This window comes from Oryctolagus cuniculus, chromosome 2 (assembly GCF_964237555.1).
Source record: "Oryctolagus cuniculus chromosome 2, mOryCun1.1, whole genome shotgun sequence".
Lineage (NCBI taxonomy): Eukaryota > Metazoa > Chordata > Mammalia > Lagomorpha > Leporidae > Oryctolagus > Oryctolagus cuniculus.
In genome coordinates this window covers 164,057,592-164,074,557 of record NC_091433.1, presented here as the reverse complement: position 1 = coordinate 164,074,557, position 16,966 = coordinate 164,057,592, and the positions used below count along the sequence as shown (strand labels likewise).

At 44.2% G+C, this 16,966-nt stretch overlaps 1 protein-coding gene across 7 annotated transcripts in view; it reads right to left on the bottom strand.

Moving 5' to 3' along the window:
* The window catches only part of DHX57 (DExH-box helicase 57), a 75,446-nt gene that overhangs the window by 12,695 nt on the left and 45,785 nt on the right, over positions 1-16,966 (bottom strand). For 6 of the 7 annotated variants that reach the window (XM_070069213.1, XM_070069214.1, XM_070069217.1 and 3 more), the window contains 7 exons: positions 11,908-12,024; positions 9,530-9,626; positions 8,240-8,413; positions 7,573-7,773; positions 5,633-5,909; positions 1,201-1,296; positions 1,029-1,112 (listed from right to left, as the gene is read on the bottom strand). In XM_070069213.1, coding sequence (XP_069925314.1) covers positions 1,029-1,112; positions 1,201-1,296; positions 5,633-5,909; positions 7,573-7,773; positions 8,240-8,413; positions 9,530-9,626; positions 11,908-12,024 — 1,046 coding nt within the window. Of the gene's footprint in view, positions 1-1,028; positions 1,113-1,200; positions 1,297-5,276; positions 5,506-5,632; positions 5,910-7,572; positions 7,774-8,239; positions 8,414-9,529; positions 9,627-11,907; positions 12,025-16,966 lie in introns of those variants that run through there. The other variant, XM_070069218.1, reaches the window with a different exon arrangement.

Here is a 16,966-nt window from a genome sequence, read left to right as displayed (position 1 = left end):
AAATCTTAAAAAAAAAAAAAAAAAGAATGTATGGTATAGGGGCCAGCAATGTAGTGTAGCAGGTTAAGTTGCAGCTTCTAACACCAGCATCCCATATCAGAGTGCCAGTTTAAGTCCTGGTTGCTTCACTTATGATTCTGCTTCCTGCTAATGTGTCTGAGAAAGCAGTGGAAGATGGCTCAAGTCCTTAGGCCCCTGCTACCCATATGGGAGAACTTTTTATTTTTTTAAAGATCTATTTATTTGAAAGAGTTCCAGAGAGACAGTGGAGGTGGGGAGAGAATCTTCCATCTACTAGTTCACTCCCTAGATGGCTACAACAGCCAGGGCTGGGCCAGACTGAAGCCAGAAGCCAGGAGCTTCTTCCAGGTCTCCTACATAGATAGCAGGGGCCAAACACTTGGGCCATCTTGTGCTGCTTTTCCCAGGCCATTATCAGGGAGCTGAATGGGAAGTGGAACAATTAGGACACAAACTGGTGCCCATACTGGGATGCCAATGTCACGGGCAGTTGCTTTACCTGCTATGCCACAATGTCAGCCCCTTGTATGTTACAAGGTTTCTTTTTATCAAAGACTATGTGGGAAATCTGGAATGTAGTTCCAGCCTCCAGGCTTTGCCCTGGCCTGGCCCAGCCTTGGCTGTTGTAGACATTTGGGGAGTAAACCTGCAGAAGAAAGATCTCTGTCTCTCCCTCTCTTTGCATTTCAAAAAATCCTGTTTGTTTGTTTGTTTTAAAGATATATAATTATTGAAAAAACTGACATCTATAAGCAGTCATCAACAAAGTGTCTATATTCTACACAGAAGTAAACACAGATTCACCAAAGCAGATTGGTTAAAAGGTTCAGCACACAGGGCCCGAGGCCACAGTTCAGGAGTCCATTTTACACAGCTGGTAAGGCCACGCAGATTTCAGAAATAATCTTTCCAATGTCAGGATGGGACAAAGCTAAAGCTGCAGCGCCCTCTAGTGAGCCACTGGAGCAGGAAAGGAATGACAATGAACTGCCACAGAAGCAACTCACCTGGAGAACTCTTCCTGACAAGAAGTTCTGTCTGCAGTAGCTATGGCTGGCACGCAGTCCTTCTTTCGTACTTAGCCGCCACCCCTGAGTTTTGGAGAAAATCAAACGGAACTTATTCTGTCTTTGGTGCCTACTGTAGAAATAGACCAAAGCCATTAGGTTACATACTTACCTCATATGCTCGCAGAAGGGCCAGATAATCACTGTTGGCGAATGCAAATTCCAGCTTCTTCTGGTTAGCCTCCTCTTTTTTATCCCAGGGAGACACCTAAATGAGGAAAAGCCGATCTGAAGGTCACATTTTATCTGAGGTTTCAAACGACACTTTGCTATTGCTGCAGCCAGCTGCCTTGGGAAAGTACTTTATGTGGAACAAAGCGCACTCAGTGGGTCAGCAGGTTAGAGGCGACCACAGCGATAACCAGCAGTACACTGTTACATCTGCCCTGGGGTCTGTCTGTCTACCACACTGCTCCTCTGGCTCTTTTGGTTTCGAATGACAAGAGTCATCAAAGAGCCACTTGTTCCAAAATCTAGATTTAAAATCAAACATTCTGTTATCTCTGTGGTGTCTTTATTATACAAGCTCTTGTTCATCTTTTATACCCATAACTAATGTTTTCCTCTGATTTAAAATTAATGTTAACATGTCCAGCATTTGCCTACAAACCTGTAAAAATCAGCAAAGTTGATTTTTCCTGCTTTCTTATCCCCAACATATGCTAATTTTTTAATCCAATGATGCTGGAGTGCTCAGGCTCTGCTGACACCAGCAAAAGCTGCAGTGGTTCCTCACGGAAGCTAAACGAAGGCCCTGTCTAAACATGATAAGCCATGGTAAAAAGAAAAATAGATCGACAGTCCATCCAACAACAGCAGGCATCCACTTTCTTTTCTTTCTTTTTTTTTGCCGTGGCTCACTTGGTTAATCTTCTGCCTGCGGTGCCGGCATCCCATATGGGCGCCAGGTTCTAGTCCCGGCTGTTCCTCTTCCAGTCCAGCTCTCTGCTGTGGCCCGGGAAGGCAGTGGAGGATGGCCCAAGTGCTTGGGCCCTGCACCCATGTGGGAGGACTGGAAGAAGCTGCTGGCTCCTGGCTTCAGATCGGCGCAATGCCAGCCATAGTAGCCATTTGGGGAGTGAACCACCGGAAGGAAGACCTTTCTCTCTGTCTCACTGTCTATCTGTCAAATAAATAAAAAAAAAAGATTTATTTTTTTATTTGAAAGTCTGAGTTACAGGGAGAGAGAGGGAGAGGGAGAGGGAGGGAGGGTGAGGGTGAGAGAGAGAGAGAGAGAGAGAGGTCTTGCATCCGCTGGTTCACTCCCTGATTGGCTGGCAACAGCTGCAGCTACGCCAATCTGAAGCCAGGAGCCAGGAACTTCTTCAGGGTCTCCTGCATGGGTGCAGGGGTCCAAGGACCTGGGCCATCTTCTATTGCTTTCCCAGGCCATAGCAGAGAGCTGGATGAAAGTGAAGCAGCAGAACTCAAACTGGCACCCACATGGGATGCTGGCACTGCAGGTGGCAGCTTCACCCGCTACGCCACAGTGCTGGCTCCAGGCTATCCACTTTCCTGAAGCACACTATCCACACAGACCACATACCTGACCATAATATGAAGCTCAGTACGTTTTAAAGGACTGAAACAATGTAAAACATGGCCTCTGACCACATAGGCTGAAATTAAAAATCAGTAACAGAAAAAAACTGAGGGATTCACAGATATTTGGAAATAAAAGATGCCTAAATAACTAATGAGTCAGAAGAAATAAAAAGGGAAATCAGAAAATACTTTAAGATGAAGAAGGGGCAGGCATTTGGCCAAGTTAGATGACGGCTGGGACACGTGCATCCCATACTGGAACGCTGGGTTCAAGTCCAGCTCCACTCCTAATTCTACCTTCCTGCTAATACAGAACAAGGAGGCAGCAGGTGACAGCTGATGCAGTTGGGTCCCAGCTACCTATGTGGGAGACCTTCACTGAATTCCCAGCTTCTGGATGGGGCCTAGCCCAGACCTGCCTGTTGCAGGCCTGATGTGTCTGCACTTCTTTGGCTTTCAAGTAAATAAATAATTTTTTTTTAAATTTTTTATTTTATTTATTTTTTTTGACAGGCAGAGTGGACAGCGAGAGAGAGACAGAGAGACAGGTCTTTCTTTTTGCCATTGGTTCACCCTCCAATGGCCACCACGGTCAGCGTGCTGCGGCCGGCGCACTGCACTGATCCAAAGGCAGGAGCCAGGTGCTTCTCTTGGTCTCCCATGGGGTGCAGGGCCCAAGCACTTGGGCCATCCTCCACTGCACTCCCTGGACACAGCAGAGAGCTGGCCTGGAAGAGGGGCAACCAGGAAAGAATCCGGCACCCCGACTGGGACTAGAACCCGGTGTGCCGGCGCCGCAAGGCGGAGGATTAGCCTAGTGAGCCGTGGCGTCGGCCTCAAGTAAATAAATAATTTTTAAAGCAAGATGAATAAAAACAAAGGCACAGTATATGGAAACTTGTATGATGCAGTTAAAGGTTCTTAGAAGAAAACCGATAGCGGTAAATGCCTGTATTAAGAAAGATGTCAAAACTGAAACCTAGCCTTCTGGGAAAGGAAGAGCTAACTAAACCTAAAGTAAGCAGAAGGCAGGAATGATAAAGTAAGAACAGGTATTAATAGAGAATCTAGAAAAATTTTGAAAAATCAATGAAATCCAAAATTCATTCTCTTTAAAGAACAAAATTGACAAACCTTTGATTGACCAAAAATAGAAAAAGAGAAAGCTCAAGTTACTAGTCAAATTCCCATAATTAAAGTGGGGACATTACTAACCTCATGCAAACATAAAGGAATACAATGAATAACTGTATGCCAATAAATCATAACAACTTCGATGAAATAGACAAAACCAACAAAATTGACTCAAATGGAAATAGATAATCTCGGGGTCAGTGTTGTTGTGTAGAGGGTAAAGCTACCACCTGCAATGCCAGCATCCTGTATGGATGCCGGTTTGAGTCCCAGATGCTCCACTTCCAATCCAGGTCCTTTCTAATGTTCCTGGGAAAGCAGCAGAAGATGGCCCAAGGGCTTGGGCCCCAGCACCCATGTGGGAGACCTGGGAAAAGCTCCTGGCTCTTGATTTTGGGCCAGCCCAGCTTGGGCTGTTGCAGCCATTTGGGGAGTGAACCAGCAGCTGGAAGATCTGTCTCTCCCTCTCTCCTCTTTTTGTGTAACTCTGCCCTTCAAAGAAATAAATAAATCTTTAAAAAGAAGAAATACATCTGAATAGATCTATAACAAGCAAAGAAATTGAGTTAGTAATCAAAAAACAAAAAAGCAACAACTAGGTCCAGGTGGCTTCACACTGAATTCTACTAAATATTTAAAGAATTAACAGTAATTCTTTATAAACTCTTTCAAAAATCTAAGTGGAAAGAAAATTTCTCAACTTATATTATGTAGCAAGTATTAATCTGATAGCAAAAACAAAGACATCACATGAAAACTACAGCCAATATAGATACAAAATAACAAAATATTAGCAAGGGGTAATAGGGGAGTTACAGCTAGGAAATTTCTTTTTAAAAATTTTATTTATTTATCTGCATTTCATTTGAAAGCTAGAGGAATAAGAGAAAGATTTCCTATCCATTGGTTCACTCCCCAGATGCCCACAAACTGAAGCCAGGAAGTTGGAACTCAATTCAGGTCTGTCACATGGGCAGCAGGGACCCAAGTACTGGAGTCACCATTTGCTGCTTCCCAGGGTATACATTAGCAAGAAACTGGATTCGAAGCCAAGAGAGAACCCACACTGGGCTCTTGGATATGGGATGCTGATGTTCCATGCAGTGTGTTAACCACCATGCCAAATACCCACCCCCAGCTAAGAGGGGTGAATTGAATTGCACACTTTAAAATTGCTTTAAGGAGTGAATCAATATATTATTGCCCCCCCCCCCTTTTTTTTGACAGGCAGAGTGGATAGTGAGAGAGAGAGACAGAGAGAAAGGTCTTCCTTTTGCCGTTGGTTCACCCTCCAATGGCCGCCGCGGCTGGTGCGCTGTGGCCGGCGCACCGCGCTGATCCGAAGGCAGGAGCCAGGTGCTTCTCCTGGTCTCCCATGGGGTGCAGGGCCCAAGTACTTGGGCCATCCTCCACTGCACTCCCTGGCCACAGCAGAGAGCTGGACTGGAAGAGGGGCAACTGGGACAGAATCCGGCGCCCCGACCGGGACTAGAACCTGGTGTGCCGGCGCCGCTATGTGGAGGATTAGCCTATTGAGCCGCGGCGCTGGCTATTATTGCCCTTTAAAATCATTCAGGGGCACCTTTGGCTGGTTTTCATTTTCTAATTTTTCTTTAATGAGCAAGGACAGCAGACATAATAAAAAGCACATCTCACTTATTTTTAGTAAGTCAGGTCTCTAGTTGCTTAGTCGTTCTTTAGGGCATGGAACTCTTTGAGGATCAGATGATACTGTGCCCTGAAAAAATTCAAATCCAACATTCTCAGAAGCAAATCTGTAGGAGATTAATCCACCCGTAAAGCCCCCATGGTTCCTTGAGAGACCTCAGGTATACACGCCCGTCTAGATGATGCTGTTCACTTACAAAAGGAGACTTAAAGGCCAAACTGGCGGCGATGGTGAGAGCAGGATCCAAACAGCGGAAGATAGACCCAAACAGCATGAGTTTGCCGATTCTCACGTCCACAGGCAGAGAGGCCAAGTGATACCCGAGAGGTGTCAACTTTTCATCTGGAGTCAAAGCTCCCAAGTCTCGTAATCGTATTTTCGAGGCACGGAGAGAATCAGAGTGTGGAGGCTCAATGAGCCGAGAAAACACAGATTGGAGATTGTGAGTGCTAAACATCTCCAAGATTTTAATTCTGAAAAGAAGAAAAATAAGTAACTTGTCAATTTTATTTCTGGTGGGATGACACTAAGAAAAAATTTCGTTCTTGAATAAGAATAATCTACGGTTTTCCACAGAGGCTTCTATAAATCATACAATGCTAGTTTAAATAAAAAACTTAAAATCTCTTAAGTCTCTCAAATCCCTTTACTCCTGTTCATGTGCACTGCTTCTACCTTAGTTCAGGGCATCAGCTCCTCACCCCCAATTTTTTTTTAAAGATTGATTTGTTTATTTGAAAGTCAGTTACACAGAGAGAGAAGAAGAGGCGGGGGGGGGGGGGGAGGGAGGGAGGGAGGGAGAGAGAGAGAGAGAGAGAGAGAGAGAGAGAGAGAGAGAGAGAGAGGTCTTCCATCCGCTGGTTCACTCCCCAACTGCCGCAATGGCTGGAGCTGCGCATACCCGGGAGCCAGGAGCCAAGAGTCCCCTCCAGGTCTCCTATGCAAGTGCAGGGGCCCAAGCACGTGGGCCATCCTCCACTGCTTTCCCAGGCCACAGCAGAGAGCAGGATTGGAAGTGGAGCAGCTGGAACTCAAACCAGCGCCCATATGGGATGCCAGCACTACAGGCGCTGGCCCCACCCCCAATTTCTTAAGACTAGACAATGGACACTTGAAAAAAGCAGGAAATGTTCTTGTATCCTACAGTATTCCTAGTGCTTAGCCCTATGCCTGACAAATGGGAGACTCTCCAAATATACCCCCTACATAAAGAAGAGTTGTAACATCTTCATACATATAACTTTTTTCCCCTTTGGGTTATTTTTCTATGGGTATACTCCCTCATGGAAATGAGTTGGTCAAAGGGTAGGAACAGTTTTAGAAGTTCCTTAATATATCACTAAGAAAATTTTCATTAAGATTAAATCAAGGGTTCTCTAGTCTTAACATGTATGTATTGTATGATCAGTCACTCATGAAATTCTATTTTATCAGGTAAATAATGATGTTTTCAAGTTTCATTCACTTTGCTCTAGCTGATAATGAGGCTGCAGAATTTTTCCTGGGATTATTTGATATTGATTTTGCCCCCAGCAGAAAATCCTTGATAAGTTAGATTATTTTCCCTTATAAAGATTTATTTATTTAAAAGGCAGAGTGACAGAGAGAGAGAGAGGAGAAACACAGAGAGAGAGATCTTCCATCTGCTGGTTCACTCCCCAAATGGCCACAACAGCACGCCTGAGCCAGGCCACAGCCAGGAGCTAGGAATTCCATCCTGGTCTCCTACAAGGGTAGTGGGGGCCCAAGTACTTGGGCCATCTTTTCCTGCCTTCTCAGGCACATTAGCAGGGAGATGGATTGGAAGCAGAGCAACCAGGACTCAAACCAGCACTCTGATGTGGGAAGCTGGTATCTCAAGTGGTGGCTTAACCTGCTGCACCACAATGTTGGTTCCTATCCTCCTTTATAAACGTGTTCTTAACTATTGTAGGGCCATGTTTTGTAGTATAAGAGATCTTTATGTCCAGAAAGTAAAGAAGAATGGCAAAGGCAACGCTGAAGAGCTCTTTCTTTGCAAATGAATGAGTTCATCCATGTCTGCTCATAGCAAAATATCTGCTGCTGGGAAAAGGAAACATGGGATGAGAAACATCTGGACCTTCTGGAAGCACAACACAAGAACGAAGACGTAACCTTAGGCACAGCTGTTCCAGCGGCACTCTTTGTATCTCTGGTAACTGCTGTTTTAAGAGCTGGTGATTGTAGTGATGGCTGGTGAACAAATGGAAGCAGACCCCAGACGCAACACGGCCCGCTCGACCCTTTCTCTGCAGAGCATTGGCCTGAGATACGAAAGTATCCTCTAGACTCTCCATCCCTTTGCTGGCATCATATCTATAAAGAAAAATATAAACCGAGTTATTTAAAAAAAAAAAAAGTGGCCAAGACTATTTGGCATGGATGGAATAGACAAGCCACCTTACTTCTACAGAAGAACACAGCACCCTGTGTGTGTTCTGGGATAGCAGAGTCCCTGGTGGGAGCAGCTAGTCTGATTTAAATGGTACCGAGTGCTACTACATACTTTATCCAACCCTTTGCATCCAAGCACGTGTAAAATCACATGAGGAGATAGAGGAAAGTAAATCACGACTTGCCAGTTAAAACCTTAACCTTTTTACCCCTAGTTAACTTTAAGATTTATGGTCCTGGCTATTGAATTACTTGCACATCCATGTGCACTTTCCATGAAGTATTTTTTGAAACCATAATCCATATAGCTTAACAGCTTTAGCTGTTAATAGCCGTCACCCTAAATGAGGCATCGTTAATCCCTCTCTTACATCATCAAAGACAATACCTTTTTTCTTTCATTTTCCCAGAATCAATGACATAGACAACATCATCGATGGTTATGGAGGTCTCAGCAATGTTGGTGGAAATTATAATCTTAGTTACACCTAAAGGAGGTTTTATAAACACAGCCTGCTGTTCTTCACTGGATAAAGACGAATGAAGTGGGTGAATAACACATCTGAAAGGAAATAAAACCACATTAAGCACTGCAGCAAAAAGCACTGAAATTGGATTTCAGGGGATTAATTTCTATTAAAACCAATGATATGACTCTCTAAATATTAGAAGTTTCTCTGTAAGCAGGCCTCAAGGCCCAGCTCATCTCAAAGAGAAGGTTCTTTCTGAGCCTCACTAAATATTTACTCAGTTCTAGGAACTGAAACTTAAATTGACTTGGGGAAAATGCTGATGTGTAATTCAGAAGTAAATAATCTGGGGCTGGTGCTGTGGCATAACAGACAGAGCCACCTCCTGCAGTGCCGGTATCCCATACGGGCACCGGTTTGAATCCTGGCTGCTCCACTTCTGATCCAGCTCTCTGCTATGGCCTGGGAAAGCAATAGAAGATGGCCCAAATCCTTGGGCCCCTGCACCCACATGGGAGACCCAGAAGAAGTCCGGGCTCCTGGCTTCAGATTGGCCCAGCTCCAGCTGTTGCGGCCAATTGGGGAGTGAATCAATGGATGGAAGACCTCTCTCTGCCTCTCTTTCTCTCTCTGTGTACAACTCTAACTTTCAAATAAATAAATAAATCTTTAAAAAAAAAAAGAAGTAAATAATCAAGAGGAATAAATAACTGATATTCTACAAGTTATAAACGTAGAGCAAACTAACCAGCAAAGCATGTTTTCCCTACTCTTAAATCCAGAGAAAGAGAGGCAAAAACAGTGACAAAATGAAGCTAAGAAATGTCAATCTTGTGATTTCTAGGCAGTGCTCATTTGGTTGTGGTTGGAATAGGAACTGTTTGAAAATGATTCCCTCTCAAAATGGCAGCACTTCTCTGCTGTTAATAATGCTGGCTTTGCCTCTACTTCCCCTCTCCCCTCCCTGGAATCTGGAAAGTGAAATACAGGCAAGTTTGCTGAGTCACTATGCTAAGAGAAGGGAAATAGTTTGCTTTAATGGAATGGGAATAAATGATTTCTTGGAGCAAACAGGTTTGTCCATTTCCAGCTGGCATGAACACCTATGCGCCTGAAGAGTGACGCCAGGGTCTAAAAAGGGTGAGGACTTCTGGTTATTCATCTGTGCAGATAACCACAATGGCTGACTAAGGAAACAGTTGGCTTACCGGTTACTTCGTCTGTTGTTGAAAAGAGAATTAGACTGCAGCTGTTCATAAAGCATTTTGATTTCTGCTAGTCCTGGTAAAAATACAAGTATAGCACCTGGGCATACAAAAAGAATCAATAAGATAAGTGCAAAAAAGGAAAAACTAATATAAAGTTATTTCATACTAAAGAAAGCAATAATCTTAGAATTTTTCACTCTGTTTTCTTTCCTTTGTAAAGTCCCCAAGGATTTAAATGAATAATAAGTTATCTTTAATACATTCTCTGACTTAAAAGGACAAAAGGAGTACTATTATTCTTCTGTAACAGGAAAAGCTGAGGTGTGGAAGACTCGGATGCCTTAAGTTGCACAAGAGCCTTCAGTTAAGCCCTTTAAACACATCATACGCTGGCCAGTGACATTCTGTGTCTCGGGGAAGAGCTCCTTCTAACCTTTGAAGACAAGACTCTTCTCTCTATTAATAACTAAAATCCATAAACATTTTACTGGAAATGAGAAAAAGAGACTACCACCGGCAGGCCCGTCTCATCATCTAAATTCAGATATATTTTAAAGAGGCAGAACATTAACTGACCACATCCTATTAACAGTTAATGCAATTCTAAGTTTTATATCGAAGAAAATAAGCAGTGATAACTGATTACAGTGTACTTCTCTCTCCAGAGCAGACACGCTTACCTTCTTTTGTGCTTTATTCAAAGAGAAAATTGTTACCCTATTCCCCTCCCCTCCCTTCAATATCACAGATATTTTACAGGGTACCACGTCAGCTCTGTGAGAAGTACAATGGGATATAAAGCAAGGATCTGCCCGCGATGAACTTATGACCTATTATTGTGTTGCTGTTATTCAAGCCCAGTAAATAAAGAATCTAAATCATTACAAAACAGAACCCCAGTGTAAGAAGGCCAAAAGAGATCTTGCAAGGTTGTTTTTGATAGTAGACCACTTGCATATATTATCTCATTTGATCCTCCTAGCTGTCCATTAAGATTATTAGGACCCCAAAGAGTGACTCATTAACTTGGTCAGGTCACAGGCTTAACAAGCATAGGACCTGGACACAAACCTAGGGATTCTGGCACCAGATCCATCCTCTTTCCTTCATATACCCCATGGGATTCTCTGCTAAAATGCTACAAAATTTAAGAGTGGTAAATAGTCTATATGGATGGAAATAATTTTTTCCTGTAGTTTTATGTCTTATGATCTGCTCTACTCTCATGGCTTGGTCATCTGTGTCAGGGATACCTTTAATATTCACAGATGTATTGCTGACTCCCTAATCACTGTATCCGCTTTGCTGTGAGTTCAGGTGCCTAACATTTCTTTTGGGCTGATAAGGTTGATTTTTTTCAATAAGAATCATTTCCTTTGGGATGGAACAAGAGATTCAATTTAGTGATAGTGCATTACCACTGGCCACTTGTAAGGGTAGGGAAACAAGGCACTTGAATGACTTTATAAGGCTCACAAGTCACTTTAGAAAATACCACATAATGACGAAAGGCCAAGCAGAAGAGGGCAGCTGTTCCTATTTCTCTAAAGTACCAAGTAATAAGCACAGTGAGTGGTTTTTAAAATCTGTTATTCCTTTTAGTGATTGCCCATGATCCACTCGTACAACAAGTATTCACTCTGTACCTAAATGTTTCAGGCACTGTTCTGGGGTATGAGAAATACAGTGGGGAACAAGAAATCCCTATTCTTAATGACCTTACTTTCTCCTGGAGGAGACAGTCAGCAAGAAAACCTCTAACTCAGACAGTGTCAAGTGCTAAATGAAAATGAAAATTGTTAGATATTATGGGAGGGTAAGTGGGGGTAGCAGGAGGAAAACAAAGTTGTCTGTAGAGGTGACATGGCAGCTAAAACATGAATAATGTGAACAATTCAGTTATGAGAAGATCTGGAGTACTCATTCTGGTGGTGAGGGACTGCAAAGGAGGTGAGAAGGCCACTGTGACAGGGAGATTGCACATAAGGGAAAAGAAGTGATTACTGTGTGTTAACAGTAGCAACTGTAGTAACAGTGATACAACAGTAAGTATATTATCATATAGTCATTATTAGAGGTACTAACTACTGGACATTAATTATATGTGGGGCATTCCGTTAATTGCTTTACATACATGGTTTCTGTCCATCCTCAGAATAGCTCTACATGAGAGCATTTATTTTTGTCTTCATTTTACAAACAAGGAAAATGAAGCATAGAAAAGATAGGGACTTTATTCCTGGGTAGAGTTAGGAGGTTTATCGGATTCCAAAAACCACTGTATGCACCAAGGTTGCATGGGGCCCAAACTACTCATGATGAGACTCAGCCAGGGACTAAGCGTTTGGAGCATTCAGCCTGAGTGAAGAAGCAATTACCTGGAGGGTAGGAGTGCTTTCCATCCACAATCCACTCCAGTAAGGCCTCTATTAGTTCAAGATTAACCTTGTCAAAATCCATGACGGACATAGTTTTGATGACTGATTTGCTAACCCCTGAAAGAAAGGTAAACATCAGGACAATTACACATTATGAAGACAATATGCCTGTGAACTAGGTGAGTGCTGATTTAATAACAGATGTTTGCATCCAACATACTGAAATGAAATTTTTTTTTTTTTTTTTTTTTTTTACAGGCAGAGTGGACAGTGAGAGAGACAGAGAAAGGTCTTCCTTTTGCTGTTGGCTCACCCTCCAATGGCCACCGTGGCTGGTGTGCTGCGGCTGGCGCACCGCGCTGATCTGAAGGCAGGAGCCAGGTGCTTCTCCTGGTCTCCCAGGGAGGGCAGGGCCCAAGCATTTGGGCCATCCTCCACTGCACTCCCTGGCCACAGCAGAGAGCTGGCCTGGAAGAGGGGCAACCGGGACAGAATCCGGTGCCCCAACCGGGACTAGAACCCGGTGTGCCGGCGCCGCAAGGCAGAGGATTAGCCTAGTGAGCCGCGGCACCGGCCTGAAATGAACTTTTATCTTCTAGTCTCTGAGAAAATACAATGTCGCCAGAAGCTTTTTTTTGCTTGAACAAAATAACCCAAAGAGCAAGCTCCTGGCCCTGTGGGAAAGGCATAAATGGACCACTCAAAACTCTCCTCCTTCTTCCCCTCTTTTATTCATCACATATTTATTTAAAGTTTAAGTTCTGGAAACAAAGATCAAAGTCAAGCAGATTTTAGATTTTAGATGGACTCCTTCCAGAGTCAAATCATGAGTCAGATGGAAATCAGTAGACAGAGATCACAGGTTCACGGTCATTAATCATGACTCTTAAGCTTTAGGTTCCTTGGAGAAAATGATGGAAGTGGTGGATCTTTCCTGAAAAACATAAGTGATTTTAACTGTTTCACCAACACTCCTGGAATCTAACCAGAGACCCTCAGTTTACCAGTGTATAATCTCCTTCCAATCTATCTGAGGACTAAGTAAAAGCACAGTTCTTGGGTTGTACTCCAACCCTCAGCTCTTTTAACAAATATCTCTGGGTGACTAATTCTCCAAAAACAGCTGCCCTTGCTTCTTGGCTCCTCCTTAATGGCCCATGACCCTAACTATGGTCTGACTAGAACAAAATAACTGGAGTTGGTATCAGGAAAGAGAAACATTCTATATGTTGGTGGGAACTCTGAGAGGGGCAAAAGCAGTGTCTAAACAATGTTATCTGACAGGGTGAATCCCACATTGGTCAAAATGGGAGAAAGAGCCTGCCTACAAAAACAAGAGTGTGGTTGGGTGAAGAAGGCACAGTAGGAATCACTTTTCTTTAGGAAGATTCCAAACAGCCAGATTTTTTTTCAAAAAGAAAAAGGACCAGCTAACTGAAAAAAGTAGAGAAGGTAGAACAGTTTTGTTATTTTAAAAAAAAACCCACAAAACAATAGTTTGATAGTTTTAACTAATCAATAATATACTTAAAGACTTGGTTAATTTTTTTTCTTTTTTAAATATTTATCATCTGAATTTATTCCAGGACTGATTATCTTATTTATTTATTTATTTATTTATTTTGACAGGCAGAGTAGACAGTGAGAGAGAGAGACAGAGAAAGGTCTTCCTTTTGCCGTTGGTTCACCCTCCAACGGCAGCCACGGCTGGCGCACTGCACTGATCCGATGGCAGGAGCCAGGTACTTATCCTGGTCTCCCATGGGGTGCAGGGCCCAAGTACTCGGGCCATCCTCCACTGCACTCCCTGGCCACAGCAGAGAGCTGGCCTGGAAGAGGGGCAACCGGGACAGAATCCAGCACCCCGACCGGGACTAGAACCCGGTGTGCCGGCGCCGCAAGGCGGAGGATTAGCCTAGTGAGCCGTGGCGCCGGCCTATTTATTTATTTTTTATTTAAAACATTTAATTTATTTATTTGAAAGACAGAGTTACAGAAAGAGGTAGAGACAGAAAGAGAGGTCTTCCATCTGCTGGTTCATTCCAGAAATGGCCGTGATGGCCAGAGCTGAGCTGATCCAAAGCCAGGAGCCAGGAGCCTCCTCCACGTCTCCCATGTGAGTGCAAGGGCCCAAGCACCTGGACCATCTTCCACTGCTTTCCCAGGCCATAGCAGAGAGCTGGATTGGAAGAGGAGCAGCTGGGACTCAAACCAGCTCCCATATGGGATGTTGACACTGCACGCGGTGGCTTTAACCTGCTGTGCCACAGCACCGGCCCTATCATTTTTATTTTAAACTAGCAAAAGTTTTTAAAAAATTGAGCTCCAGAACATTATGTAATTTTCTGAGAGGTGAGAGCCCTGAGATCAACTAGATCAAGTCTTGTAAGTTCAGAAAAGTTAAGCAGAAATGAGCATTAAAAAAGATTTATTTATGAGAGAGAGAGAGGTCTTCCATCTGCTGGTTTACACCCCAAATGGCTGCAATATCAAGGGCTGGGCCAGGCTAAAGCCAGGAGCCAGGAACTTATTCAAGTCTCCCACATGGGTGAAGGGGCCCAAACACTTGGGTGATTTTCTGCTGCTTTTTCCAGGCAATTATCAGGGAGCTGGATCAGAAGTGGAGAGCTGGGATTCGAACTGGTGGGAATGGGCATTTTTTTTTTTTTTTTTTTTTTGACAGGCAGAGTGGACAGTGAGAGAGAGAGAGAGACAGAGAGGAAGGTCTTCCTTTGCCATTGGTTCACTCTCCAATGGCCACCGTGGCCGGCGCGCTGCAGCCGGCGCACCGTGCTGATCCGAAGGCAGGAGCCAGGTGCTTCTCCTGGTCTCCCATGGGGTGCAGGGCCCAAGCACCTGGGCCATCCTCCACTGCACTCCCGGGCCACAGCAGAGAGCTGGCCTGGAAGAAGGGCAACCGGGACAGAATCTGGCGCCCTGACCGGGACTAGAACCTGGTGTGCTGGTGCCGCAAGGCGGAGGATTAGCCTAGTGCGCCGCGGCGCCGGCGGGAATGGGCATTTTTTAAGAAAAGATTTATTTATTTGAAAGGCAGAGTTGCAAAGAGGGAGGGAGGGAGGGAGGGAGGCAGGGAGAGAGATATCTTCCATCTGCTGATTCACTCCTTAAATGGCTGCAACAGCTGGGGCTTGGCCAGGCTGAAGCTAGGAGTCCGGAACTCCTTCTGGGTCTCTAACACGGGTGGCAGGGGCCCAAGTACTTGGGGCATCTTCCACTGCCTTCCCAGACATATTTACAGGGAACTGGATTGGAAGCAGAGCAGCTACGACTCAAACTCGTGCCCATATGGCATGCCAGCATTGCAGGCGCTGGCTTAACCTGATGCCACAATACCAGCCCTTAGGAGTAAGCATTTTGCCCTAATGGTTAATATGCCAAGGAATTAAGGCATTAATGGGACAGGAGTTTGACACAGCAGTTAAGAAACCTGCATTCTATATTGCAGTATCAAGTTTTAGTCCTACCTCCTCTACCACCAGTCCAGCTTCCTGCTGAGATACACCCTGGGAGGCAGTAGGTGATAGCTCTAGTACCATATGGCAGACTGGGATGAGTTCCAGGCTAGGGTTTGGCTTGGCCCAGTGGTTGCTGTTATAGGCATTTGGGGAATAAACCAGCCGATGGAAGGTCTCTCTCTTTTTCTCTGCCTTTCAAATAAAATGAAAATAAGCACAAAATGTTAAAAAAGAAAAAGAGGGGCCGGTGCTGTGGCTCAGCAGGTTAACGCCCTGGCGTGAAGCGCCGGCATCCTATATGGGAGCCGGTTCAAAACCCGGCTGCTCCACTTCTCATCCAGCTCTCTGCTATGGCCTGGGAGAGCAGTAATAGATGGCCCAAGTCCTTGGGCCCCTGCACCCATGTGGGAGACCCGGAAAGAAGCTCCTGGCTCCTGGCTTCGGATCAGCGCAGCTCTAGCTGTTGTGGCCATCTGGGAAGTGATCCAGTGGATGGAAGACCTCTCTCTGTCTCTCTCTCTGCCTCGCCTCTCTGTGTAACTCTTTCAAATAAATAAATAAATTTTTTTTTTTTAAAAAGAGATAATACAAACTTAAAAAAAAGAAAAGAAAAAGATACAAGGGCTAGAGTTGTAGTGTAGCACATTAAGCCACTGCTTGCCATAACTGGCATCCCATATCCGAGTGCTGCTCTGAGTCCTGGCTGCTCCACTTCTGATGTAGCTCTCTGCTTATTCACTGGGGAAGGCATTAGAAAATAGCCCAAGTGCTTGGGCCCCTAATACTCACGTGGGAGACTGGATGGAGTTCCTGGCTACTGGCTTCAGCCTGGCCCAGACCTGGCTGTTGAGGACATTTGAGGAATGAAGCAGTAGATAGAAGATCTCTTTCTCTCTTGTTCTGCCTTGCAAATAAATAAATCTTAAAAAAAAAAAAAAAATCCAAGAAGAAAGACAAGACAAAAAGATGCCTACATTGGAGTGCCTAATTTAATTCCTGGCTCTGGCTTCTAACTCCAGCTTCATCCCAGTGCAAGCGCTGGACGGCAACAGTGGTGGCTCAAGTAATTGGATTCTTGCCAACTACTTGCCAGTGATGGAGCTTAGCTTCAGCCGTGCTGGATACTTGGGGAGAGAACCAGGGAACCATTTCTCTCTCTCTCTCTCTTCTCTCTCTCTCTTTCTCTGTTCCCCACTCCCTCTCAACTAGATAAAAATTGGTAAAAAAAAAAAAAATAAAGAAAGAAAGAAAGAAAGAAAGAAAGAAAGAAAGAAAGAAAGAAAGAAAGAAAGAAAGAAAGAAAAACTAAGCAATTAGCCCCACATCATATAGAAACTAGTGGCAGAGCCAGGCTTCCTGTCTTGAACTCCTCCCTCTCCATTATCCTTAGAAAGGAGGTCCCAGAGATACTGTCTCTACTTTGGTAGTATCTGTGCTTGAAATTAGAAAGGCATGGCTCACATGTGATTATAAACCTTAGACAGGATTCTGAAATTTTGAAAGAGAAATGAAAGGGGAATTTCCTTTTTCACAATTTAATAAAAAAAGGAAGTGGGAGTTATTAGCTGGTATGATGCATAAAA